This window comes from Panthera uncia (genome assembly GCF_023721935.1).
Source record: "Panthera uncia isolate 11264 chromosome B2 unlocalized genomic scaffold, Puncia_PCG_1.0 HiC_scaffold_24, whole genome shotgun sequence".
NCBI lineage: Eukaryota > Metazoa > Chordata > Mammalia > Carnivora > Felidae > Panthera > Panthera uncia.
The window spans coordinates 75,143,859-75,171,434 of record NW_026057580.1 but is presented as its reverse complement, the minus strand read 5'-3'; the positions used below and the strand labels follow the sequence as shown (position 1 = coordinate 75,171,434).

The window sequence follows — 27,576 nt, the reverse complement described above, 5'->3', positions numbered from 1 at the left end:
TCTCAGCTCAGGTCTTGATCTCAGGGTTGTGAGTTTGAGTCCCACATTGAGCTCCGTGCTGGGTATAGAGCCTACTTAAAAAAATAATAATAATAAAAATAAAATAACAGCAAAACAATATATCTTCTGTCACATCTTCCTTTCCCTCCCCCAACAATTGCTGAATCAGTATATCTTTTTTTTATTTAAAAAAAATTTTTTTTAATGTTTACTTATTTTTGAGAGAGAGAGAGAGAGCGCGAGCATGAGCGGGGGAGGGGCAGAGAGAGAGGGAGACACAGAATCGGAAGCAGGCTCCAGGCTCCAAGCTGTCAGCACAGGGCTTGAACTCAAGAACTGTGACATCATGACCCGAGCCGAAGTCAGACACTCAACCGACTGAGCCACCCAGGCCCCCCTGAATCAGTATATCTTTTTAAAGTGATTTACTGTTCACAACCATCAGAAGAGAAACTTTTGGTTTAGAGCCATGTTTATGATGAACTGATGATGTACTGTCCTTTTACTGCTTTAACACTGTTCTGTTTTTAAACAAGTGGTAAGGCCATTTTGCAGCGTTGAACTTGAAGGTTAATATTGATTCACTCTGTATTTATTGAGGACTAATTCTGTGCCAGATGCTGTATTGGGTACTTGGGATACAATGGAGACCAAAATGGACATAGTTATTGCTGTTACAAGGTTTGAATTCTGTTGGGGAGTTAATTGGAATAATTATCACGTAAGTGTGAAATTCCAACTTTGATGAGTATTATGAAAGGTACATAGTGTAATGGGAGCTTGTTCTGGGGGATCAAGGAAGGCTTCCTTCTGGAAGTGGCCATTGAGTTAAGACATAAAGCATAAGTAGGAATTAATTAGGCCAAGAGAAACAGGAATATCATTCAGCATTCCAGTTGAGAGAACAGAAAGTGGAACACCCTGTGATGGTCAAGTGCATAATGCACTTGAAGAACTGACAGAGAGTTGGTATGTGTTATAAGAGCAGATGACCCAAGGAGTGAGATGCAAGATAAGTTTGAACAGGTAGTTAGGGACGATATCTACATGATTTTATAGGCCATGCAGTAGATTTGGGGGCTCTGTCATACCAGTGGGAGATGTTTAAAACTGGATGGTAACCTCAGATAGGAGATTAGCATAGCTCACTGAGGCTAGGGTTAAGGAGAGAGTTTGGGATAATGACAGGAATGAATGCAGGAAATCCTTTAGAAGATTCTTATTTTGATCCATATGAGAGGATGATCGTGCAGGGTAGGATAGTGAGATGGAGGTGACAGAACAAGAGAGACTTGGGAGGTAAAAATAAAGTCTAGAAATGGATTGGAATGGAGAGATGAGGGAATTTAGGATGACTCCAAGATGTCAGTTGGCTGAACAGATAGATGGGCATGAGTTATTATTAACAATAGTTATGTTGTTAACCTTACTGATCAGTTAATATTGGTCAGGCTCTGCTTTTAGTGTTTTGCATATATTCAGTCATGTAATTCTCACAACAGTCCTGTGTGATAGGTTTACTATTATTATTCCCATTTTACCAGGATTAAGTAAGGGGACCAAAGCTCTAGAACTAGAGAAACCAGTTTCTCCCAAAGCACATATTTATGCCTGGTGGGGGAAGGAGGAGGTAGAGAGAAAAGCAGGCAGAAAGAGTGAGTGTGGCTGGATAGGTAGCAGGAAGGAGGAGTGTAGAATTCCAGGGGGGTATTGCATGTATAAGCCAATAAATGTGTATAAGCCAATAAGAAGCATCTAGTTGAGAGGGAAGCTGAATATTCTAGCAAAAGACAAGGGTAAGTAGTAGTAGTAAGATTTCTGAATGAAGAGGAGATCTAAGATACATGTAGAGAGAATGGCCTCACATTGAAAGGCCAGCTGTTACACTTGGAGGGAGAGGAAGACTGTGAGAGCAGGAGGTGGGAGGTTGAGAGTGTTTGTCTGATGGCTTCTTTGTTCTCTGTGAAATTGGAGCTGGGGACAACTGCTGAAAGTGGGTGAGAGTAAGAGCTTGGAGAGAGTGAAAAGATTTGAAATAGTTATGGAAGAATGGAAGAGCCAGTTGGCCAGAGAAATAGAGGGACCGCCAGGCAATGTTGGAGACTTATTTGGAGTTAGTTATCATAAATTCATGATACAGCCAGTCTGCCTTGTTGTGTGACTTTCTCCAACAATACTTGTTTAGTAACAAGCACAGTAATGTGAGTAATAATCCAGTGTTGTAGCAAGGAGTTTGCTGTGTTGACAAGAGCGTTATTGAAATGAAAATGGTAATGGGGATGAAGAAAAGGAATAACCTTCAATTAAAGAAGCAGAAACGGATTTAATAATTATGTATGTGCAGAGGATGAGGACAAGGAGGGGTTAAGGATGCCACCACATTTCTGTTTGAGAAATGGATTAGGTGGTAGCTGTTTGAGTATAGTAGTCTCCCCCCAAATTCATATACACCCAGAACCTCAGAATGTGACCTTATTTGGAGATAAGGTCTTTGCAGATGTAATAATTCAAGGGTGGAAATAAGATCATAGCAGATTAGAGTGGACCCTAAATCTAATGAGATTGTCCTGATAAGAGACACTCAGGACACACAGAGACACGGAGAAGAAGGCTATGTGGAGGAAGAATCAGAGATTGGGGTGACATGTCAACAGTCTTGAGAAATGCCCAGGATTGCTGTCAATCCTGATTGCTGTCAGAAGCTAGGAGACATACATGGAACAGTTTCTCCTTCACGGTATCCAGAAGGAAAACAGGACTGCCAATAGCTTGGTTTTGAGCTCTTGGCATCCTGAACTGTGAGAGAATAAATTTTTGTTCTTTTAAGCCACCAAGTTTGTAGTGATTTGTTATGACAGCCCTAGGAGACTTACACCATTTCTTGAAGTAAAGAATCCAGGAGAAGGAGCAGGTTTGGCAGGAAAGATGAGTTGACTTTAGGAGATTGTATGTAGTTAAGTTTCTTATCCTTTCTTGTATATTCCTAACATAGTCTCCTAATTGCTTCTTACCCCCTCCAAACCATCTTTTCATTTTCAAAATCATTCTTTTTTTTTTAAGTATTTTTAAAAATGTTCATTTATTTTTGAGAGAGAGAGCACGCGTGTGAGTGGGGGGAGGGGCAGTGAGAGGGAGACAGCATCCCAAGCAGGCTCTGTGCTGTCAGCGCAGAGCCAATCGTGGGGCTCAATCTCACAAACTGTGAACTCACGACCTGAACTGAAATCAAGAGTGGACGCTCAAATGACTGAGCCACCCAGGTGCCCCTCACTGTCAGAGTCATTCTAAAATATTTCAGTTTAATTGTTCATATCAAAAAAGGGCAACTCTGATTCTGGTCACTCTTCTTTTACTTATACTTTTCTTTTACTAACTGGGTAAAATTCAAACTCTAGCATAGTGATCAATGCCCAGTGTGTCTGTCTTTATCTCTTGTCACCCCTTCTTAGCTCCTTTTGCCTCTCAATAAAACTGGTCTATTTGCAGCTCTGTAAGTAGGCTTTGCATGGCATCACTGCTTTAACACAGGCTTTTGTGTATAGTGCCTTCTCTGTCCCCTTTGTCTACAGTATCAAACACCCACTCATCTTTCAAGATACCACTTACCTCACCATCTCTGTGAAGGCTTTCCTCACCCCATTTCTCTCTGCTCTATATAGGCAGAGCCGGTCATAACACCTTTAACTCACTTGGACTGTTAAATTTGTTACGTTGTTCTGTCATTAGTGGCTGCCACATCTCTCTGCCTCTGGAAGGTAATCTCTTGGAGGGTCAAGACTATGTCTTAGGTGAAATAATATCAAGTGCTTTGTGGAAAGCGGACTTTAGGTGGGGGGAATATTATCTCTTTGTGAACTCATTTTGGTCTCTAGGAATTGGTTGGTAATTTTTTTCTCTATAGTGCTTTCAAACTTTATCGAGTAGTGAGCAATTCCTTTAAGTATGGATATCCAGTTGACGGATATGTGGATTATAGAATTGTTGTTTGGCCCCTTTTTAAAATTGGAAATTTGAAACTCACACATTAAATACCAACCTTTCTGCCCTATTTACATCCCTGTCTCACTTGCAAGGGATTTTCACTTCTCAGACTTTATATATTAGCTGATCTCTTTAGTACTCAGGTAAATTTCTCCTTTCTGACTGACTTTTTCACTGCTTTTTTTTTTTTAAGTTTTTATATAAATTCCAGGGAGTTAACATACAGTGGAATACTGGCTTCAGGTGTAGATGATAGTGATTCAGCACTTCCATACATCACCCAGACTTTCGCTTCCTTTTTTTTTTTTTCACTCCATTTTGAATTGGTACATCACACATGGGCTCTATAACAGTGCTTATGACACTCCCTGTCATAATTGGAAGTGTAATTTTATCTCTTTTTACCAGACAGTGAAATTCTGAAGGGCAGAATCCATGTCTTACTCATCTTTTTTGTCTCCAGATCCTGGCACACAGTGTGTACTCAATAAATATTTATTTAAATGAATAAATTATTTGAAACACTTTTAGTGTTCTACCATGAATCCTCAAAGATTACCAGTAATCATTCTGTAATACAAGTTTCACGAGGGCTGGGATGGTTTCTGTCTATATCCGTGGTATCTAACACAGTGTCCACTACATTGTTGAATGACTAAATCTGCAGGTTCATTTTTTCCCCTGGTATGTGATCCACAAGGATAGGATTTGTAAGTTAATATTTCATGGTATTCCATTTTAAGAAAAATTTGAAACTGTGACTAAAAGTAACATTAAACATTCATATCGTGTAAGCATTCATATCGTGTATGGACTTAGTGTACTTGTGACATTTCTAGAATATAGGGTAGCTTGATTCTCTTCACCCTACCTCCAGTTTGATCATAAAACCAACTGCGTTAACATGCAAATGGAAACAGGAAACATTTTATGTTGCTTGGAACTTCATTTTGAGCTTAACATCAAAGTAATTTAACTTTCAAAAATACATCACAGATTTATCTGTTTCTTTTTGAAAGTCCTCCAGTCATAATTCATTCACTTTGTTTCCTGTATTATACACAGCTGCCCTTTTTTAAAACATAAATTTGATCATGTCATTTTGCTTAAAATGCCTCAATTATACTATGAGTAAAATTCAAACTTCTTATGGCTGTCAAGCTGTATGATCTGACCTCTGGATATCTCTTCAATGACATATCTTACCATTCTTTTCTCTTTTGTATATGGTGCAGCCACATGGGCCTCCCTTCACACTTCAAGACAACAAGCTTTTGGTCTCAGGACCCCTTTCCACTCTACAAATTATGAAGTCCCCAAAATGTGGATTAGGTCTATAGGCATTTACTGTATTAGAAATTAAAACTGAGAAAACTTTAAATATTTCCTGTATCAGCTGAAAATAGTAACAGTAAGTCTATTATATGTTCATATAGATATCATTTTTAATGAGAAAATAACTTTCCAAAAAAAAGTAGCACTGTTTTACATTTAAGAATAATCTGTAAATATCTGGCTTACTAGAAGACAGCTGGATTCTTCCATCTGCTTCTGCATTCAAACATTTGTGATATGAGGCGTGGGTTGTAGCCTAGAAAGTTTGACCTCACAGAGATATATAGTTAGAGAAGGGAGGAGTATCTTAATAACCTTTTCAGATAGTTGTGGAGATTTTTCTTTGATATTAAAAGGTAATTTCTTGGGGTGCCTGGGTGGCTCAGTCAGTTAAGTGTCTGGCTCTTGGTTTCAACTCAGATCATGATCTCACAGCTCATGAGTTTGAGCCCTACTTTGGGCTCCACACTAATAGTGTGGAGCCTGCTTGGGATTCTCTCTCTTTTTCTTTCTGCCCCTCCCCTGCTTGTGCCCTCACTCTCTCTCAAAATAAATAAACTTTTTTTTTTTTTTTTAAAAAGGTAATTTCTTAAAGGTTAGTTACAATGTGGAGTCTGAAACTCTAATCAATGAAGTTTTCATCCACTGTTAAAGTAAAATACATTGGTCTATGTATGTAGTCATTGAATGGATCTCTTACTGAGTCCTGATGTTAACATTATGGATTGGTCATTTGAAAATACTGGTTTGTTGGGGCGCCTGGGTGGCGCAGTCGGTTAAGCGTCCGACTTCAGCCAGGTCACGATCTCGCGGTCCATGAGTTCGAGCCCCGCGTCAGGCTCTGGGCTGATGGCTCGGAGCCTGGAGCCTGTTTCCGATTCTGTGTCTCTCTGCCCCTCCCTGTTCATGCTCTGTCTCTCTCTGTCCCAAAAATAAATAAAAAACGTTGAAAAAAAAAAAAAAAAAAAAGAAAATACTGTTTTGCTGAGTTATGCAGATTTTCTAAATGTGGGTACACCTCATTGTACAATATTTAAAAAGAAACACATTTGTTGGGGTGCCTGGGTGACTCAGTCAGTTAAGGGTCTGACTTTGACTCAGGTCATGATCTCATGGTTCCTGGGGTTGAGCCCTGTGTCAGGCTCTGTGCTCACCGCTCAGAATCTGGAACTACTTTGGATTCTGTGTCTCCCTCTCTCTCTGCCTCTCCCCTGCTTGCTCTCTGTCTCAAAAATAAATAAACATTAAAAAAAATTTTTTTTTAAGTCATATTTGTTAATATCACTAGCCTCATCAGAAAATCCTTTAAGTGTTTGGAAGCTGTCAAGCTTCAATTTTTCCAGAATTCTAATTTTCATTTGAAAACACAAATTCTTATCATTGGCAATAATACTCTCAGTTGTTTGCCTTGAAGTAACAGATTCACTTAATCGTTGTCAAGAATATGTCTACCAATAGTAATGTATTTGTTCTTCTTTCTTTTTTAAAAATTTTTAATGTTTATTTATTTTTGAGAGAGAGAGACAAAACACGAGCAGGTGAGGAGCAGAGAGAGAGGGAGACACAGAATTTGAAACAGGCTCCAGGCTCCAAGCTGTCAGCACAGAGCCCCATGCAGGGCTCAGACTCACGAAAGGCGAGCTCATGACCTAAGCTCAAGTTGGACACTTAACCAACTGAGCCACCCAAGGATCCCTGTTCTTCTTTCATGTAAAAATGGTGTTCCATGCAAACAGTTTGGTTTTGCAACTCAAGCAATTGCGTAAGTGCTTTTTCTTGGGACAACATGATTTGATATGTAGCATGTATGCTTTATGCACACTTCCCATTTCATCACACAGAATATTAAAAGGAAGTACTCAAGGGTTGAGATTTTTAAAAATTTATAATTTTTTTTTTAAAGTTTACTTACTTTTGACAGAGACAGAGTGTGAGCATGAGCTGGGGAGGGGCAGAGAGAGAGGGAGACACAGAATCCCAAGCAGGCTCCAGGCTCCAAGCTGTCAGCACAGAGCCTGACGCGGGGCTGGAACTCACGAACTGTGAGATCATGACCTGGGCTGAAGTCGGACACTTAACTGACTGAGCCACCCAGGTGTCCCCCCAAAATTTATAATTTTTATTGCTTCATCACGGGCATTCTTAAATGAGCTTTTTGTTCTTTAACTGCAAACACATTTTACTCATTGCTTTTTGCACCTTCAGTACAAATGTCATCATGGTGAAAAAGGCAAATAATGCTTTATTAGTATTAAAATAGTTTTGACCTTGTGGATGCCCTGAAAAGGTCCCACAGGCCTGTGAGAATTGCTGCTCTGACAACAACTGGAACACTTCTCAGAAGAGTAAGTGTACTCTCCCACCCCACGAATCCCCTTCTTTTAGTTTCTTTCATACAGCTTACACTTGGTAAGTATATATTATATTACTTGCTTTGTAATGACCTTGGACAAGTTACCTGACTTCTCTGCACCTCAGTTTCCTTCTCTGTACAAAAAATGTGTCTCTCAGAGGATTATCATGAGGATTAAGACAATTAAAGTATGAATATGTTCCAAAAAGTACCTGGCATATAATGCCATTAGTGCTGTTGTTACATATGCCACTCATTTTCTTCACAAGCCGCCTCCTGCACAAGGCTACTACACGCTTTGCAGGCCGGGATCCCCATTTGTTTCACCTACCAGTGTCTCCCTAGAGCCCAGCCTGTGCCTGGCATGTGGTTGGTAGTTGATAAATACTTGCTGAATGAATGTAGTTTAGAAACAAAAACAAGTTTGCTGGTCTTAAACTGCAGAGCAGTTTGGAGAAGAATGATGACAGATGAAGTTAGTGGTCTTTTATGCTTGTATAGAGGGAATTGGAGCGAATAGGCAGTTTTCTCACAGAACTTTTGTAAGCCAGATGTGCAGGCTCTTTCAGGAGCTGACTTGTAATAACGAGGAATATTATTTCCTATCTTGAGGGGTGGCAGAGGTTTTTATATTTGACCTCTGAACATATTTTCTGTTTGGTCACAGTCTTTGTTTTAGAATCGGATCTGTTGTCTTTCTGTACTCTTGGGTGGTTGGAGCAATGCTAAGTACTTCAGGCACAGTGGGGAACAGGAAGGCAGAGGGAGATTCTTTATAAGAGGTATGGGTTAACTCAGATTAGGGCTGAGACGTTGTTCTGCTCTGTTGAAGGAGTAGAAGGAAAAAACGGAATGGATCAAAATGCTTTCATGAGTTGCATTTTCCCTGTGACTTTTTTTTCACAGGAGAAAAGTCCCTGTGAGGAATGGCTCTGTTCTGCTTTTGCTGTCGCTCAGGATCCTATATATATAACAATTCCTATGATACTTTTTTTAAAAAGTTTAGTTCCAGGAAAGAAGGAGTCTCACCGGATAAAATGGCATTGCTTCTTTTAATGAGTCAAGGAGAATTATATAATATATAAAGGTTTTCCTATTGATAGGAAACTCAGTATTAAATTTAATACACAATAAACTGTATTGAGGTGGATTTTTTTAGTGAAACCTTGCCATCTCTATATGTTTTTATTTTTATTTTTTGACTGTTTATTTTTGAGAGAGAGAGAGAAACAGAGAGAGAAAGAGAGAGCATGGGGGAAGGGCAGAGAGAGGAGGAACAGAGGATCCGAAGCAGGCTCCATGCTAACAGCAGCAAGCCGGATATGGAGCTTGAACTCATGAACCGCGAGATTATGACCTGAGCCGAAGTCGGACACTTAACCAACTGAGCCACCCAGGCGCAGTTTTTTTTTTTTTACATTTTTATTTTTTATTTTTTACATTTCTTTTATTTATCTTGTGAGCTTTACAGCCTTTTTTTTATTTTTTACATTTCTTTTATTTATCTTGTGAGCTTTACAGCCTTTCGGGAAATAGGTGGGTATAGATGATAAGTCTTAGCTATTGACATTAAATGGTATAATTGCTAGAGATTTAAATTCTAATCTGTACTTTCATCCTAAACTGCATTTTCAAACATAAAAAAACATACAGACTTTTAAAAGCATACTTGTTTCTTTTTAGTGAAGTGATTACCTTTTGTGCACGTACTTTAAAACAGAAGGTGTAGAAACATTTGTAGGTAAATTTGTAGGTGAGATTATATTTACTTTATCAGCAGCTTTCTGTGCTACAGTTCATTACAGGTCAACTGCTATTTGGAGTCAGCTATTTTTTTTGTAATTCTTAAACAATTTGGGGAATGTATGTTTTTATGTGTATGCGTGTCTCTGTTCCTGCATGTGTGTCTATCTGTGCACACACATGAGTTCCACTGTTGGGCGCGGGGAAGGAGTTGCTAGCTAGATGAGGAATGTTCTGAGTCTCTTGCTTAAAGCCCTGTCTGAGGTCTGGGGATGTGATCTTATTTGGGGGCCCTGGACTGCTTGGTCACCATGTCCCTATTACTGCCGGATTACAAAAGATGTCAGGAGGTCTGAGTTTTAATGCCATGCGATTTGTAATTTGGGGCCACTCAATATCTTTGAGTCTCAGTTTCCTCATGTGCGAAATAAAGATATTTTACCAGGGTTTTTTAGGTTCCTAGATTGGCCCTTTTAAAATGTTACTAAAAGAGCTGAATGATGTGCTGAAACGAATGACTGAGCTACATCCAAGTTCCCTGCCATACAACTTGATGTTTGCTAATTTCTTGTCTTAGTCTGATCCTCTCCCAAAGAGGTTTTTGAAGGGTGCTTAAGTTAAAGTAATTGTCATTTTTCTCCATAAGACTGATAAATAAAAATTAGCTTATGTTTAGAAAGAAAAATGCAAGTGTTGTGTATTTTTAGCAGATAACATAGAGGATTAAGGTCTGGACAAAATGGAAACTGAACAAAAAATTCCTTTGGTTTTGGTGCTGCACAGTGGAATCTAGTAATAAAGGATTATTTTAGAAAGGAATTACCTTGTTGGAAAAGTTTGGATGTTTCGAAAGAGTATGAGATGAGAATAGAGTAGTAATGGCTGCATTAAATACAAATAAGTGGTGATGATAATACTCCAGTGTTATTTAGATAGACTGCCTGTCTTTTTCATTTTGGGGAATACTTCATTCCTACTTTGCAAAATATGCCTCAAATTTTCATCTATCTCCAGACTCCATTCCAGCTGGACCACATGCTAAGAATCACTGCTTTAGAAAATCTCACCAGTGGTTGATTTAAATGGCTTGGTTCACGTGAAGTGAAGGCCATACTCACAAACTGTGAGATTGTGACTGGAGCCAAAATCGAGAATCGCCCGTTCAACTGACTGAGCCACCCAGGTGCCCCCATGTTTATTTGTTTTAATGTTTATGTGTTTATTTTGAGAGAGAGAGAGGGAATGAGCTGGGGAGGGACAGAGAGAGAGAAAGAGAATCCCAAACAGGCTCCCTGCAAACAGCACAGAGCCCCACAAAGGGCTCGATCTCACCATGAGATCATGACCTGAGCTGAATTAAGAGTTGGATGCTTAACTGACTGAGCCACCCAGGTGCCCCAAGGCTATGGTCTTAAGACCCAGAGACCCTCCTAGAATGAGATCGTTTTTTCCTTACTGTGTAGGGATAGAGTATCTTGATGATCAGCTTTTGTTTTATTTTTTCTCTAAATGAATCTCCCAAGATCAAGTGCAGGAAGGGGAAAAGATCGTATCCCAAATTAAGTCTGTATGTAACATGGTTTTTAACTATTTTGGTTTTGCTTTTTAAAATACTTTTGGGGGTGCCTGGGTGGCTCAGTCAATTGCTCATCAACTTTTGAATCCACTCAGGTTGTGATCCCTGGGTCGTGGGATCTAGCCCCGTGTGGGGCTCTGCGCTGCATGTGCAACCTGCTTAATATTCTCTCTGTCTCTCCTTCTGCCCCTCTCCCAGCTTGTGCACTCATGCTATCTCTCTAAGATAAAAATATTTAAAAAAAAACAAACATTTTTGGTATATCACTTGAAAATTTAAATAAGAGTTGAAGGTTGAAATCACCTGTTTCCTTTAAACTTTGGCTCTTTACGAGTTACAGTGTGGCCAGGGTAAGACAGCGAGGTAAAAGATGCTTAGGCTTTTTCTATGGTCAGAACGATTTGGAGTCTATTACTTACTAGCTGTGTGATTCTGGTAAATTGCTTAAACTATGAGTTCCAGTTTCCTTAACTATTAAGAAAAAGTTGGAGAGTATGGTAAGAATTACAGATCATGTGTGGTGTGTATATACCTGCCATATGGTATATAGATGCTTGCTTTGTGGTAGCTGTGAATATTGTTAGTAAGTTAAACATATGTATTGTCGCTATAGAAACAGTTTTATTTTCCTTATGACCAGCTGCTTGATAACACTTCCACTACCTTGTTCTGGGAGTAATTGGGTTCAAAGTGCTGTTTTGCTGCTGACCAGTGGGGTAGCCCTGGATATAAAAGCAACTTTGATTGGCCTTGGTTTCATTATGTAAATAGTAACTGTCATAATTGTAGTCTTTATGTTCTCTTTGAATTCTAAAATTTGGTGGTATTAGAAAGATAACCATTATATAAAATATGTAAATTTCTAATTTTGACATAAAATTTATCAGTGACTAAGTTTTCTTAGCTAAAATGCTTATATCATGGACTAGAAAAGAGTTACTTAACTATTACAAAATTTAAAGTAAATTTGAAACACTTGTTTTAAAAATAAGATTGGCTTTTAATTTAATTTAATTTAATTTTACTGTATTTGTTTTGTTGGGAGGATACAGTGTACTTTATTGATGTGGATGACAAAATGGGGCTCCCTAAGCCCTTCTTCTTCAGAGGGTCTGGGATGGAAACTGTGTCAAGGTCAAGAGGGGTCTCGTTGTGTTAGGGGATGATTTGTGGCAAGGACTCGTTAGCAGATGAGGGCTTCCCTCTCTCTCTTATGCTTTCAATGGGGCTGCTCCAGGGGACTCTTATTTCTTGGAGGCCATATGGAACATAAAATCTATTGCCTGGTTGCTATAGCCAAATTCATTGTCATACCAGGAAATGAGCTTGATACAGTGGTCATTGAGGGCGGTGCCAGCGCAGGTATCAAAGGTGGAAGAGTGGGTATCACTGTTAAAGTTACAAGAGACAGCCTGGTCCCCAGTGGAGCCCAGAATGCTCTTGAGGGGGACCTCTAATGCCTGCTTCACCATCTTCTTGATGTCATCATGTTTGGCAGCTTTCTTTAGGCAGCAGGTCTGGTGTCCATGGCTGACACATTGACGGTAGGGTCATGGAAGGCCAAACTAGTGAGTTTCCTGTTCAGCTCTTGGATGACTTTGCCCACATCCTTGGCTGTAGAAGCAAAGATGATGACCTGGGCAGCCCCTTAACCATCATGCCACAGCTTCCCATGGGGGCCACCTAAAGTCTTCTGGGTGTCATTGATGGCCTGGACTGTGTCATTAGTATTTTCATGATTCCAAAGTTTTCATGGATGATCTTGGCTGAAGGAGCTGAACAGTTGGTGGTACAGGAGGCATTGCTGACAATCTTGAAGGAGTTGTCATACTTCTCATGGTTCATGCCCATCACAGACATGGGGGTATCAGCAAAAGGGGTAGAGATGATGATCCTCTTGGCCCCACCCTCCAGTGAGCCCTAGTCTTCTCCATGGTAGGGAAGAAACCAGTGGATTCTACAACATATTCAGCACCAGCATCACCTTGTTTGATGCTGGAAGGATCTCCCTCCAGGAAGATGGAGATAGGCTTTCCACTGATGACAGGTTTTCTGTTTCCAGCCTTGACTGTGCCATTGAATTTGCATGGGTGGAATCATACTGGAACATGTAGACCATGTATTTGAGGTCAGTGAAGGGGTCATTGATGTCAACAATATTAACTTTGCCAGAGTTAAAAGCCGCCCTGGTGACCAGGTGTCCTATGTGGCCAAATCCATTTTCTCTGACCTTAACCATCCTTTCTCAGGGATCTGGCTGGCACTGCACAAGGAGATGTGACTGTTAGTTGAACAAGGAGGAACAGAGAAACTGGGCTTCGAATTTTAATATCTGCATGTTCTCCTTGTAAAGAATTTTTTCTTACTTTTTAAGTTGAGCAACCTCTTGAGAAATTAACGGACTTAATGAAGAGTCCATATTTGTAATGGGCCACATTCAAAAAACCTGTGTACTACCCTGTTTTTGTTTTTGTTTTCCCTTTTAGAATAAAATCATTAAAAAAAATTTTTTTTAACGTTTATTCATCTTTGAGAGACAAAGATAGAGCATGAGCGAGGAAGGGGCAGAGAGAGGGAGACACAGAATCTGAAGCAGCCTCTAGGCTCTGAGCTGTCAGCGCAGAGCCCGATGTGGGGCTTGAACTCACGAACCGTGAGATCATGACCTGAGCTGAAGTCGGAGGCTCAACCGACTGAGCCACTCAGGCACCCCTAAAATCATTTTTGACTTGAATATTAATCTGCCGAATTAATTAATGAATACCACTTATGCCTCTTCAATCTCTTAACTCCAGAAGTTTTACTCCATTGTTAATGATTCATGAGATATTTGATTTGAAAGGTAAATCATTGTGGGACTACCAGGCAGTGTATGCCTTTTGAAACATACAGTATATCCCTTGCCACAAAGATTTAATTAGTAAGTAAATCTAATTAAACCTTTAAAGATTTTTTTTTTTAATTTTTAAGTATTCTCTATACCCAACGTGGGGCTTGACTTTCTAACTCCAAGATTGAGAGCCCCATGTGTTACTGACTGAGCCAGCCAGGTGCTTCTAATTAAACCTTTAGATCTAACTTCCAGTTTATAGGAAATGTAAGGAATAGAGGAGTATATTATAATAAGGTAAATGCAGACTGAAAGTGAATGTAATGAAAAGATAGGTGAGGGTTGTTATAGAGTAAATGACTTATGTTAAACCTTTTCTGCATATAGGTTCACTCTAGCATAAGTTTCATATTGCTTAAAAAGAGTGCATATTATTCAAATCTTTGTTTTCCTTTTATGGTTATCTTGTTTCAAACACTGTAAAAACCTGTAGGTTGTTTTGTTTTGACTAAGAAGAACTTTTTAGGCAAGACTTAGTTGTACTTTAAAGGAGCAGTCTTCAAAATGTACTGAACATTGTCTGGTAAGAGGTGATTATAAATGTTTATAATTTTCTTTGGTGGGCATTTTTTTTTTGTTAAAGGGAAGAAGATCTGTAAGACATATTTATCATACATGTAAGGTTTTTTTTTTCTACATTTTTCAATTAGGAGTATTTGTAAAAGTATTACACACTCTTTTAGAAGGCAATGGAAATGAAGTTCTTCTGTAATCTCTTGTATATGTTCATTACATTTAAAGAACAGAGTCAACTACTAATGTAATTATTTCTTTTAGCATTTACATTAAAAAAATTTTTTTTAATGTTTTATTTATTTTTGAGAGCAAGAGAGACAGAGCACAAAGGGGGGAGGGACAGAGAGAGAGGGAGACACAAAATCTGAAACAGGCTCCGAGCTCTGAGCTGTCAGCACAGAGTCCGATGCTGGGCTTGAACTCACAGACTGCAAGATCATGACCTGAGCTGAAGTTGGACGCTTAACCGACTGAGCCACCCAGGTGCCTCGCATTTAAATTTTTCTTTTAATGGGAGTATAGCTGTCACACTATATTACATTAGTATCAGGTGTAGTGATTGAACAACTCTTATGTGCTATGCTCATCACAAGTGTAGCTATCATCTCTCACCATACATTGCTATGGTAATACCAATTGATTATGTTCCCTATTCTGTACTTTCCATCCCATGACTTACTTAAATTCTGTAACTAAAAGCCTGTAGCTTCCAGTCCCCTTTACCCCTTTGTGCCCATTCTCCTACTCACAATAAGAAGTGCGCCTGTGTGTATATGTGTATGTTTGGAGGGAAGGGGAGAGAGAGAGAGTGTGCATGCAAGAGCACTTCTACAGTATTAGAATTCATCTCAACTTAAAGATATTTATTGAGCATCTTTTATGTCCTAGGCACTGATTGGTGCAGTTGGGGTGTAGAGATGTATATTAGTCCTTTGGTCGCTTATACCCAGAGAATTTCCCTCAGTTGCTGCTGGTCTCTTTCTGCCTCTTCTGGTCGTTCCATCTCTAGACTGTTTTACTACTACAATTTTGTCCTTGTCACTTAACTTCAAAGCACCTCTAGACTCTTTTTCCTTCACTAACCCTCTTTAAATCTTCCTTTGCTTTGAATTCCTTGGGATGACCGATTCTAAATACGCCTGTAACTTGCCACATTTTTCTTTAGTTGGTTTGCATATATATTACCTCAGTTAATAAATAAGAAAGCTTCTCCAAGACATAAATAATTATAATCTATAATTCTAAAAGTATTTTCCACAATTTTTTTCTCCTTGAGCTAATATAGTTCTGAGCCCCTTGATGCTTAGTACAGTTACGTTGAATTAAATAGAAAACTAAGGCCTTTTTCTTAATCTTTGATCTACTGGTGATTGGGAAGATCAGACACACGAGATATCCCGTGCACAACTATAAAACATTTAAGTGTAAAAAATGAAAAACTTCCAACTTGAATGAATAAGTGGTTTTGAGGGGTTGTTCTGCTACGTTGTAACAGTTAACTGTAGCTTATAGTTAACTCTGATATTTAGGCCCATTGTGACCTCAGTGGTTCACGCCTCAGCACCTAAAATAATTACTAGATAGATAGTGGATGGGCTCATATGAGCTAGTATTCTCTGGGGTGGCTACTTCCTGGTCTCTCCTCTAATACACCATTAATGTTAGTGAACCACTGTAAAACATGTTATCGCTAAGGATGATGAGCCATCCCATACCTTTATATTTTCATAAACTTTGTAGGTAAAGGTGAAACAGTGAAAAGCCCTCTTAAAGTAAGCAAAGTAAAATGGAAGTAACATTCTGTATTGGAAGATACTGTTTATGGGAGCACCTGGCTGGCTCCGTCAGAAGAACATGTAACTCTTGATCTTGGAGTTGTGAGTTTGAGTCCCACGTTGGGTGTCGAGATTACTGAAAAAAAAAATAAAATAAAAGAAGATGCTGTTGATGGTAGAGTTAGTTCTCTTACCACTCCAGTATCTTACCTGTGCTATTGCATTTATGACTATTTAGATGGATGTCTTAGAGCTCAGTCACTTCATCTCTTCATTCTGGTGTTCCTCTGTTCATTTTACAGGTAGCCTGTGTCCTTTTTGAATAATTCTTATTTGAGTCAAAATAAAATTAAGCTTACTTGATGTTTTTTGTTGTTGTTTCATAAGGCACAGTTGGTAGATCTGAAATCTGAACTGACAGAGACCCAGGCAGAAAAAGTCGTGCTGGAGAAGGAAGTCCACGATCAGCTTTTACAGTTGCACTCTATTCAGCTGCAGCTTCATGCTCAAACTGGCCAGAGTGTTGACTCTGGTACCATTAAGGCAAAACTGGTAAGTAGTTTAGAAGGTAACATATACTTACATATATTTTAGAGGGCAAAGAGCACGGTTTTTAATGAGGCTTTTGACTATAAAAGGTAATATGTGCTCATGGTGGGAAATTCAGAAAACACAGGAGATGTAAAGATCTTCGTGATCATCCACTGTCTCATCACCTGGGGGTGATAAGTGATAACATCAGTAAGCAACTGATACTTAGAATAGGATTTTGTTTTCTTCTTTGAAAAATCTCTGTGTACATACATTTAAAAGATATTTGTGATTATAACACATAAACATTTTTTTCCCCTGTTGGATCAGTTAGGATTAAGTTCAGCTGCATATAACAGAAATCCAAGTAACACTAGGATTATTCTTGAATAGTACAAACTGTTTTCTCTCAAGCCCCGAGGTCGGTAGTCTAGAGCTGATATGATAGCTCTACAGAGACTGGGTGTCCAGGTTCTTTTTACTCTTGTGTTCTGCCATTTTTAGCTCATAGTTTCCATCTTTAGGATTTCTTTATTCCAGGCAGGAAGAAGGAAGAATCTAAGAAAAGGGCAAAAGGATGCTTCCAGGCTTCATTAGCCTTCTTTAAGGAACTCTTCATGAAACCCTCCTCAGCGATTTTTGCCAATCAGTTTAGCCATCTCGTTGGCTATTGGGACTTGCATTTCGGCCTCTTATTTGGTCACATGACCCCCTCCAGTAAAACTGGAGTTCTGTTAATAAGGATGAAGGGGAAAATGGAATTGGGTGCCAACCAGTGGCACATTTTTTCTGTTGCTCTTCATAGAAGCACTTTTCCTGTCACTAAACGTTTTGTAATGTTTGTATAATACTCATTACATAAATTTTCCATAATTAACCTTTGCCTTCATAATATAGGTTGTTTAAATAGAAAAATTTTTTTAAGTCTCATGTCGGCTTAATCTCTCATATATTAAGTGTGCACTATGTGCGCCACTTTGTTGACCACAGGGGACACAGCAGTAAGACAGGTACAGCTTGGGAGAGGTGAAATGGGATGATGATAGTAATACATTTTTAAGTTTTCCCTGTTTTCAGTTAATTCCATTTGATTGGTTGATTAGTTTCTAATACTGATGGGTTAGAATTTATTTAAATGAATGTTTACATGCTCCTTAAACCTTTACAATTCAGAAATTCTATGGATCTAAGTTGGTAGTCTTGTTTTGTTTAACTGAAGTGACTTAGATTTGTAACTGCTTCTTTGGGATGTTTGATATTAACATTGAGCAACAATGTACATTTTCAAGTAGAAAAGAATTGAAGTGTTAACATTAGATCTTAATCAGGGTGCTATAGTCAAAAGGCACTGAACTAGTTGAGTTGACTAATTTTGGTAAAACAAAAAATTTTAATGCTATATAGTTACTATTGCTATGGATTTGCAAATATATTTGTTCTAATGAACTTCATCCAAATGATATCCAACATATGGGAATTTTCCTTATAATGATTATACCGCTAGATAAATTCATTTGTTTGACATTTTTCTAATTATGAAACTTTTTTCTTATATCTTAAGTCTGTCCCCTCTGTGGAGGAGCTGGTAAGTGTCCCGTTTCTGTTTTGCTTTAATATGTCATGCTGAAGTGTTCTTAGTGTCTTATTTGCATATTGCGTGTTGTCACTTTGTATTTGAAAACGATGGTCATGATGGTGATTTTTTCATGTGCCAGTACCTGAAAAGTTCAGTTGGTGGCCCTTCGTTCTTTTTCGCTACATGTTGTTAAAGATTTTTCTTTTGTTTGTAATTTTATAACCATTATTTGCAGAGCCCATCAATGTTTGACAACTCCTGAGCCTTGTAACCTGCTCAAACCTCTACTTCAAAAGAGCAGTTGGTTTCCTCACTTGAATATTTCAAAGATACATTAAGCAGAAATAGCTTTTTCCTCTTCTTCTATTTGAGTTTATCCCCAGGAAAAGAATGTGCATGTTGGTTTCTTACTCATCTACTGCATGTGCCATAACCTTTTAGTAGTCTTGGAATAATTGTGTGGCCTTTGAAACAACTGAATTTTGAAACTCCTTATCAGAATTTATTTTAGAAAATAACAATATGTAAGTTCTTAATATTTTTCCCACTCTCCCAATCTAATCAGCCTCCAATTTATCTTATGGTTTTATTTCTTTTCAAAATACAGTGTTTGACTATCTAAATACAACATGAGTTTCTTGGTTGTTACCTAATAATAAACAGGCTAATAAAAATGTATATATTTTTTTAAATTTAAAAGTGATTAACTTCAGTTTTCTTTGTCCTTTTCATGCTTGCAAATGTTATTTTTAGGCCTAAGAGTTTGCCACATTCATTAGGTGTTTGAATTGTGAAGACAAAGTGGTGGCTTAATATGTGTTTCTCACATTCAATAAATATTATGTAAATAGCTCATTGAAGTAATTGTTAAGTAGGTAATTCTTAACATAAAGTTTATTTAGCCCATAAACCAAAGAATACCTGGTCTTCTAAGAACTCTTTTTTCTGACACAAACAGCATTAACCCCAGTAAATGTCATAAAAAAGATTTTTGTTCATGTTATCCAAACTTTGGGGGGTTTTTTGGAATTGATACTTGCCTTTTAGGAAATAGGTTCTGAAATAAATTGCAATTTTAGTAATTCCAAAGTTGTTATAAAAGGAGGATTCTAGATTATTCTTCAAATTCTTTAAAAACAGTATCTGGAAGTTAGGTTTTAATGGTTACATTTTTTTTTTTTTTACAGAAGCTGAAAAAGGCTGCTAATTAATTTTCTTCTGTTTATAATAATAACAAGTATTTTTAATCAAAGACGTGATAAGTATATCCAGCATTTGGTAGTTACTCATTTTAGCTTGTATATTATGTTTTTGTGTTTTAAGTTTGTGGTACTCACAGCCTTGTATTTGAATATATCATATAGTGATGTTTATATCATTTATTGATATACTATTGTCAGAACAGTTGACCAAAGCAGACAGTTAAATTAGTACCAAAATATATTCCATGAGTTGTTAAAAGTTTTTAGAATTTATTTCTCAGCTTCTTAATATCCAGAATAAAAAGGGAAATAATTACAATAATCAGTACCCATACAGTAGAAACTATCACTTGCCATTTGCTCAAGATAAAAATCTTTCTGGTGCTGAGGTAGATTTTTTTTTTTAATAAGATTTTTTTTTTTAAGTTTATTTTCAGAAAGAGAGAGAGTGCACGCGTGCATGGGGAGGGGCAGAGAGAGGGGGTGTGGAGAGAGGCTCTGTACTCCTCGAAGAGCCCGACGTGAGGCTTGATGTCATAACCGTGAGATCGTGACCTGAGTTGAAATCAAGAGTCAGATGCTTAACTGACTGAACCGCCCAGGTGCCCCTAGATTTTTAAGTCTCACAAAGGGGACATAGTAAACAGTGTCTTCACAGCTCGTCAACAAATATAGCCACGTTGTCACTGATTCTGTGAATCAGTGAGTTGGTAAAAACAGTTCTGTAAGGCAGTAAAAACACTTCTACTTAGGATAAATAAATGGAAGTTTACAGTGTTTGGATAGTTTTCTTGATCCAAAAGTAACACTTAAAATATCTATCAGGGCCATTATTAAACTCTCCGAAGAGTTTTGTTTGGCCACAGAGTTTGTGTGTGTATTTGAACTTGACTGCCTTTAGATTTTGTACCTTCTGTTTTCCATTCTACTTTGTTTTGTATCGGCCTGTCTGTTTTGTGTTTGGGTCCTGAAGGCATTTACATTAGTAACTCCTGATTTATAGGAATAGACATACTGTACTTTATATAATTTTAAGGTAAATTGAACATTATTTCTCACATGTGAGCTTGTGATAAAAATTTGATGGCAAAGATCTTGAGGTTTTATACTCTGGCTAACACTTGTAATTCACGTATATGGGCTGTTTACCAAGTGGAGCATATGATGGTATCCTTTTATGAGAGCTAAAAGTGGATGTCCATCCTACCTCATAATAGGCAAGTGGGGCCCTGTTTTCCTCAGCAAACAGTTCTTCATTCACTTTAACGTATGGACAAATAGATGAGTCAGATCCCCCAATTCAGTGATAATCTGTACCATACGTATGCTTATGTAAAGAAATTTTTTAACGTATGTTTCAATGCAGTTGTTACCAGCATTTTTCCATGACCACCAAATGTTCTTTCTTTATTTATTTTTTCCATCAAATGTTCTTTAAAAAATTAGAATATGTGTTCTAATTTAAGCAGTGCAACTTTCTTGTAGTCCTCTCAGGTAAATTAGCTGTGGAATCTATTCCACCGCTGAAGGATTTTGACTTGTTTATAGAATTGTTGCATTAAAGTTAAATAAATGTTTGGGTACAACCACCAGTGTGACTATTTTTATTTTAGTCTAGGTTCTTGCATCATTCTTAGAAAGTAAATAGAGAGCAGATTCAATTATTCATTGAAACCACTCCTATTAGTATATGATGACATTAGCTTAGAGAAGACTAACTCTCTTAGTATCCTCAGTGTCAAAGTACTCCAAGGCATGCAATTATCTTATGTGGAAGTGGTCCCAGTACCTTCTGGTACTAGTTAAAAAGAACTGTGTCCAAATCTTTGTTCCATTTTACAGAAACAAAGTGGTAACTTTTATCATATGCTTTCATTGTTGGTATTGTAGATTGTGCGCTTTTATGTATTCTGAGGAAATTGGTCTGTTGTTAAAAAGCCTTAAGTGTATTTTCATTACATTGTGCTGGTTTTTTAATTTTTTTAATTAGGAGAGAGAGCTTGAAGCAAACAAAAAAGAAAAAATGAAAGAAGCTCAACTTGAAGCTGAAGTGAAGTTGTTGAGAAAAGAGAATGAAGCCCTTCGTAGACATATAGCTGTTCTCCAGGCTGAAGTTTATGGGGCAAGACTGGCTGCCAAGTACTTAGATAAGGAACTGGCAGGAAGGTGTGTAAAAAACGGGTATCCTTGTATTCTTAGGTAACGAATTGGGTATTTAATGAGGTTGACTCTTAACCTCTTGTGATAAATGAAACATTAATCTTTACCTTAAGACTTATTTTACAGTTTGTTATAGCTTACTGTTAACTTAATATTGATAGCATTAAAAATTGCAGATTTACTTCGCTGTACTACATAAATATTTCTGGTTTACACGCGCACACACACACTTGATAGGAACTTACTATGAAATGCTAATAACTCCAGATCTGCACTTTTCAGCCATTTCGTGCCTTGAAACCATAAAAGATGATGTTCACATATACAGCATGACTTCCATAAGAAATTTTTTCTGTGATCGTTGAAACCCAGTCTTTCTTGACCCTTTAAAACATGTTTGAATGGCAGTGATTTTATTATAATAAAACAGTTCTGCTTGCATTAATTTTTTTACAAATAACTACTCACAAACTTTGGTGATTTATTATTGTTGGTAAATAATTTTTTACTCCTTGTTTTGATATCATGTTAAGAACTGATGTGGAGCAAATAAAAATAATTTCTGTCATGTTGAAGATTTTCTAGTAACTTTTACCATATTTAAAATAATCATTTTGTAAAAAGAAGCTATCATTAAAAGAAATGTTTTTGTACGGTTAGTTTCATGTGAAGACTAGTAGTCAGTAGTATCTGATTTTATTGCCCTGCCCTGACTGCACGCAAGACATGAAACATGTTCACTGACATTAGTCTCAAAAGTTGTTTTTTAGATGCATTTGAATGAAGTATGTGATTAGAAAAGGTCTCATTCATTCTTTGTTTTTAAAACTGGTTTTCCCTTGAAGACATCTGTTCTCTTCAGAGTTTTCATATTTTACAAATCTGAAAGCCATCAGGAGGTTCCTGAATAGTAGTTTTAATACTAACTTAGGTATATGTAAAAGCTACTTGCATTCAGTAATTCTTGTGAATTCTCTCTGTAATAAAAATTATAGTAATGAAAAACTAACTGAATTAACTCTTTTCCCAATGTAAAGGGTCCAACAAATACAATTACTAGGACGAGATATGAAGGGACCAGCTCATGATAAGCTTTGGAACCAGTTGGAAGCCGAAATACATTTGCATCGTCACAAAACTGTGATCAGAGCCTGTAGAGGACGTAATGATCTGAAACGACCAATGCAAGCTCCTCCAGGCCACGTATGTTTGCTCTGTTCCTGTTTCTTACTTAGCCTCTTCTTTTCTTTAGTCAGAAATCTTTTCCATTTTTTTTTATTCTAGTAGTATTTAAAACCATTACTTAAAAAGTAAAAGCGGAATTAAACTTACTTAGAGCAGATACATATAGTTCTTTTCTGACTTATCCTGAAATGCCCTAAAAGTGATGTTTCTGAAAACTTAACTGTTGCTAGCAAATATATATTACTTTTACTTTGGCTCATATTTCAGAGTTTTCCTGGATCATAATTAGGCATGTTTAGGTTTGTTTTTCAAGCTTAGCAGAGAACTTGTGGTCGTATTAATAAATTGGCAAGTATTTGGGGGGTAGTTTATAAAATAGTTTTTGGTAACTAGATTTAACTGTAGTTTTTGAACTAACATTTACACCTGTTTGGTCTTGAATTAAGGTGGAATTTGAGATCTGTGTCCAATCGTCTGTTTCTGTAGCTACCATTGTACAAGAGCTTTTCTATCTGGATAAATCTTTATTAAATTTCATTACTACAGCTGCCTGATAATAAAAGCCTTACCATAATAAAATTTATGCATGTCTGACTCCTACCCAATGGCTTGCATATCTTCATACCAGATAAAGCATGGCCTTAAACAGTTAAAGTATTTGTTGCCTCTGCAAAGATTATCATAAGAAGAATTGATATGTACGTGAACTTGGTGGGCAAAGAGTGAGAATTACAATGTCAGACATTGGGGACCATTAACTTCTAGGCAGTGGCCAAATGTCAAAAATTATGCTAAATAAAGGCTTATGAACTTTAATCTGATAAACATGGGATTTTTTAATAAAATGGTGGACTGAAGATTTAACATTATTTTGACAAATTACTTTGGTATAGTGAAGAGGATATACCGGGAGAGGGCCTAATTAGAGTCGAGGAGATACGTTAGGAAGATACTTTAGTAAGCTGAGGAGAGAGTGATGGACAAAGAGGAAGTGTATTTGAGAGGAAGGACAGGTTTGAGAGAAATAGCATCAAGAGGACTTGGTGATTAACTGCTTTTGGTTAAGTAGGTGAATGAGAAGGAAGAGTAGTCTAGGTATTTGGTGTGGGCAGTTCAGTGAGATGATGGCATTCGTTTATAAAGCAAACAGAAGAAAGGAAGATTTGGGGGGAAATATGATGAGATTTGTTTTAGCATGTAGTGTTTGAGGTCCCATTGGGTCAAACAAAATGTGTCCCATTGGATATATGACTCTGGAATTTAGGAGAAGTCTGAGTTGAAGAAATATGAGGGAAATCATCTATCTGTTATAATCAAAACAATGGAATTGATTAACCCAGGGAAATGTGTGGAAAATAAAAAGAATAGGGGTTCTTGGGTGGCTCATTCGGTTAAGAGCCCGACTCTTGATTTTGGCTCAGGTCATGATCTCACAGTTCATGAGCTCGAGCCCCACATATAGGGTTCCTCACTGACAGTGCGGAGCCTGCTTGGGATTCTCTCCCTCTCCCTCTCTCTCTGCCCTTCCCACTCTCTCTCAAAATAAATAAATAAACTTAAAATATATTGGAAAAAGAAAGAAAAGACAAGAAAAGAAAAGGAATAGGAGGCCAAGGATGGAAAGAAACTTTTATGGAGTGTGGGAAAGAAATGGATCATTTAAAGGGAGGATTCTGAGATGGACCTGTCAGATATAAGCCATCTGGGAAAGTACTATAATAGAAACCAAGGAAAAGAGGATTCCAAGGAGGTAGGGTGATGAACAGTATCGATTTTGTGCAAGGTTTAAGTAGGGTAGTAACTAAAAAGTGTGCATTAGATATAGCCATGTTGGTTGCCAGTGACTGTAGAGAAGACAGTTTTAATTAATGGAGCAGGTGGGGGCAAAACCCTAATTACAGTGACTGGAATAGTGAATGTGAGAGGCAAGGAAGTAGATGTAGTTAGGTTTGACTTCGTGTGAAGGTTAAGGAAAGATGGAGGGAAGATAATAAAAATAATAGGTGATTGCAGGGTTTTTATTTTGTTTTGTTTCATGTTTTTACGTGGATAGTGTTTTAAAGCTGGAAAAGGCTTAGAATTTGTTTATATGCAGAACAGGGCTGGAGCTTAACAGAAAGGAAAGAATAAAGGTACCAGAGAAAGAATTATTAATGGAGTAAAGTCCTTTATTTAAGAAGTAGACTCCAGAGCTCAGTAGAATGGAAAAGTAATTAGTGAACCAATTAGGAATTTGTTTTTCAGTTCTTCAGGTCCATCTCAGAATCCTCCCTTTAAATGATCCATTTCTTTCCCTCACTCCATAAAAGTTTCTTTCCATCCTTGGCCTCCTATTCTTTTTCTTTTCTTGTCTTTTCTTTCTTTTTCCAATATATTTTAAGTTTATTTATTTATTTTAAGAGAGAGTGGGAAGGGCAGAGAGAGAGGGAGAGGGAGAGAATCCCAAGCAGGCTCCGCACTGTCAGTGAGGAACCATTAGTTAAAATGGTTGTAGATCTTTATGATATTTTTATAATGAAAATAAACATTTTATCAACTTTTATTTCTTGAAGATATGTGCTCATCAGTTCATTCCTGGCAATAGTTTCCTTTGTAATGTCCTACAATTTAAAAGATTAGCAGTGTAGGGGCGCCTGGGTGGCTCAGTCGGTTAAGCGTCCGACTTCAGCTCAGGTCACGATCTCGCGGTCCGTGAGTTCGAGCCCCGCGTCGGGCTCTGGGCTGATGGCTCAGAGCCTGGAGCCTGCTTCCGATTCTGTGTCTCCCTCTCTCTCTGCCCCTCCCCCGTTCATGCTCTGTCTCTGTCTGTCTCAAAAATAAATAAAACGTTAAAAAAAAAATAAATAAAATAAAATAAAAAAATAAAAGATGAGCAGTATAAAAAAATTACCCTAAGAGTGAGAAAATCATCTATACATTTCACTATATTAACAGAACAACTGTTTTCATTTTCCCATTTTACCTAGTAATTAATTTCTTAACACTTTACTGTGTATCCATTCCAAGAAATTAATAAAGATTTCTAAAAGCAACTTATATAGCATGGGTTTATTCTATTTGATATATCTTTTAAATAGTACTAATTTTTCTTCTTTTTTTCCCCTAATAAGGATCAAGACTCTTTAAAGAAAAGCCAAGGCGTTGGTCCAATTAGAAAAGTTCTCCTCCTTAAGGAAGATCATGAAGGCCTTGGCATTTCAATTACAGTAAGAAGTAGTGCTTCCAGTCTCCTTTTCTATAGTTATGTAGTCTAATCATGCTTCTGTGTTGGACATCCTTGGGAAACAAAGCGTTCTGGATATATTCTCTAAGTAAATAAGTTTATCCCCCTGGGCACCAACACTTTTGTGTAAACTTTTTTTTTTTTTTTGGGGTATGTAAATCTTCCTAATGACCATTAAGTACTACTTTAGTAAAATTATTACTTTTTTCAGTGTAATTTAACATTTTCATTATGCCTTGGGTCATAGTTCTATACAATATCCTATTATTGCCTCTAGGAGCCTTTGGGAATGGATCTGTTTTCTTCTGTGTTAAATGGCTCCATATTGTATTGTTCTTTTCTCTGGAGTGTATGTGTTATCTTTCTCTTGTCTCATTTCTTTGCTGTCAGATTTCACTGGCTCTTGGGTCCAAATATCCTTTCTAAATCTGATGCCTTTACAAACATTTATCTTGGGCAACATTTCTGAGAGCAACCTGTTAGGAAAAAGTAATATATTTGGAGTCATTTGCTGTTGTTTAGTGCTTTGTTCCACGTGAATGAATAAGATGGCTTTACAACTATCTTTGATTTGGTAATACTTAGGCACTGTATAATACTTAGACACTTAGAACTATATAAGTTCATTTGCTTTTTGGTATTGCTTAATGTAGAAATTATTTTTATAATAACAAGTTTATCTGTTAAGGATTTATTGATTACCTACCTACCTTTTTGAATGCACTGCCCTCAAAGAGCATAAATTTTAGAAGTAATACACATATATGCAAATATAATACATATATATACATACACACACAAATAATTAGGATACAAGCTAGAAAATGAAAGGCACCAAATAACTGCATTTCATCAATTCTTTGTTGCATATTTTTTCACATTTTAGTATCTCTGAAATTGAGATTACACTCTTAGAATGATTTTTGTAGTACATAAAATAATGGTATGTCTTACCATTCATAGTGATGTAGAGTTGATAAAATCTAACAGTGCTGTGGAATATTAATACGTAGAATATTTTTATTTATGTTTAAAAGAGTTTAGCCAATATTTTGGCTTTGGAATGTGTTTAAGAAACCACATGCATGTTACTGTTTTATTCAGAGAAAACTTTTTGATACTTGTAATAATATATTTACCATTACCTAAGTAGCAAGTAATATTTTTTTTTTCAATATATGAAATTTATTGTCAAATTGGTTTCCATACAACACCCAGTGCTCATCCCAAAAGGTGCCCTCCTCAATACCCATCCCCCACCCTCCCCTCCCTCCCACCCCCCATCAACCCTCAGTTTGTTCTCAGTTTTTAACAGTCTCCTATGCTTTGGCTCTCTCCCACTCTAACCTCTTTTTTTTTTTTTTTCCCCTTCCCCTCCCCCATGGGTTTCTGTTAAGTTTCTCAGGATCCACATAAGAGTGAAACCATATGGTATCTGTCTTTCTCTGTATGGCTTATTTCACTTAGCATCACACTCTCCAGTTCCATCCACGTTGCTACAAAAGGCCATATTTCATTCTTTCTCATTGC

General features: G+C 37.4%; 1 protein-coding gene and 1 pseudogene across 2 annotated transcripts in view; one reads left to right on the top strand and one right to left on the bottom strand.

Annotated features, from left to right (window-relative positions):
• The window catches only part of GOPC (golgi associated PDZ and coiled-coil motif containing), a 40,056-nt gene that overhangs the window by 3,352 nt on the left and 9,128 nt on the right, over positions 1 to 27,576 (top strand). The window contains exons 2-6 of one of the 2 annotated variants that reach the window (XM_049654247.1): positions 16,557 to 16,721; positions 18,262 to 18,285; positions 21,469 to 21,644; positions 22,676 to 22,841; positions 25,934 to 26,029. In XM_049654247.1, the coding sequence (XP_049510204.1) occupies positions 16,557 to 16,721; positions 18,262 to 18,285; positions 21,469 to 21,644; positions 22,676 to 22,841; positions 25,934 to 26,029 (627 nt within the window). The remainder of the gene's footprint in view (positions 1 to 16,556; positions 16,722 to 18,261; positions 18,286 to 21,468; positions 21,645 to 22,675; positions 22,842 to 25,933; positions 26,030 to 27,576) is intronic. The other variant, XM_049654248.1, reaches the window with a different exon arrangement.
• On the bottom strand, positions 12,166 to 13,227 carry LOC125938848 (glyceraldehyde-3-phosphate dehydrogenase-like; annotated as a pseudogene).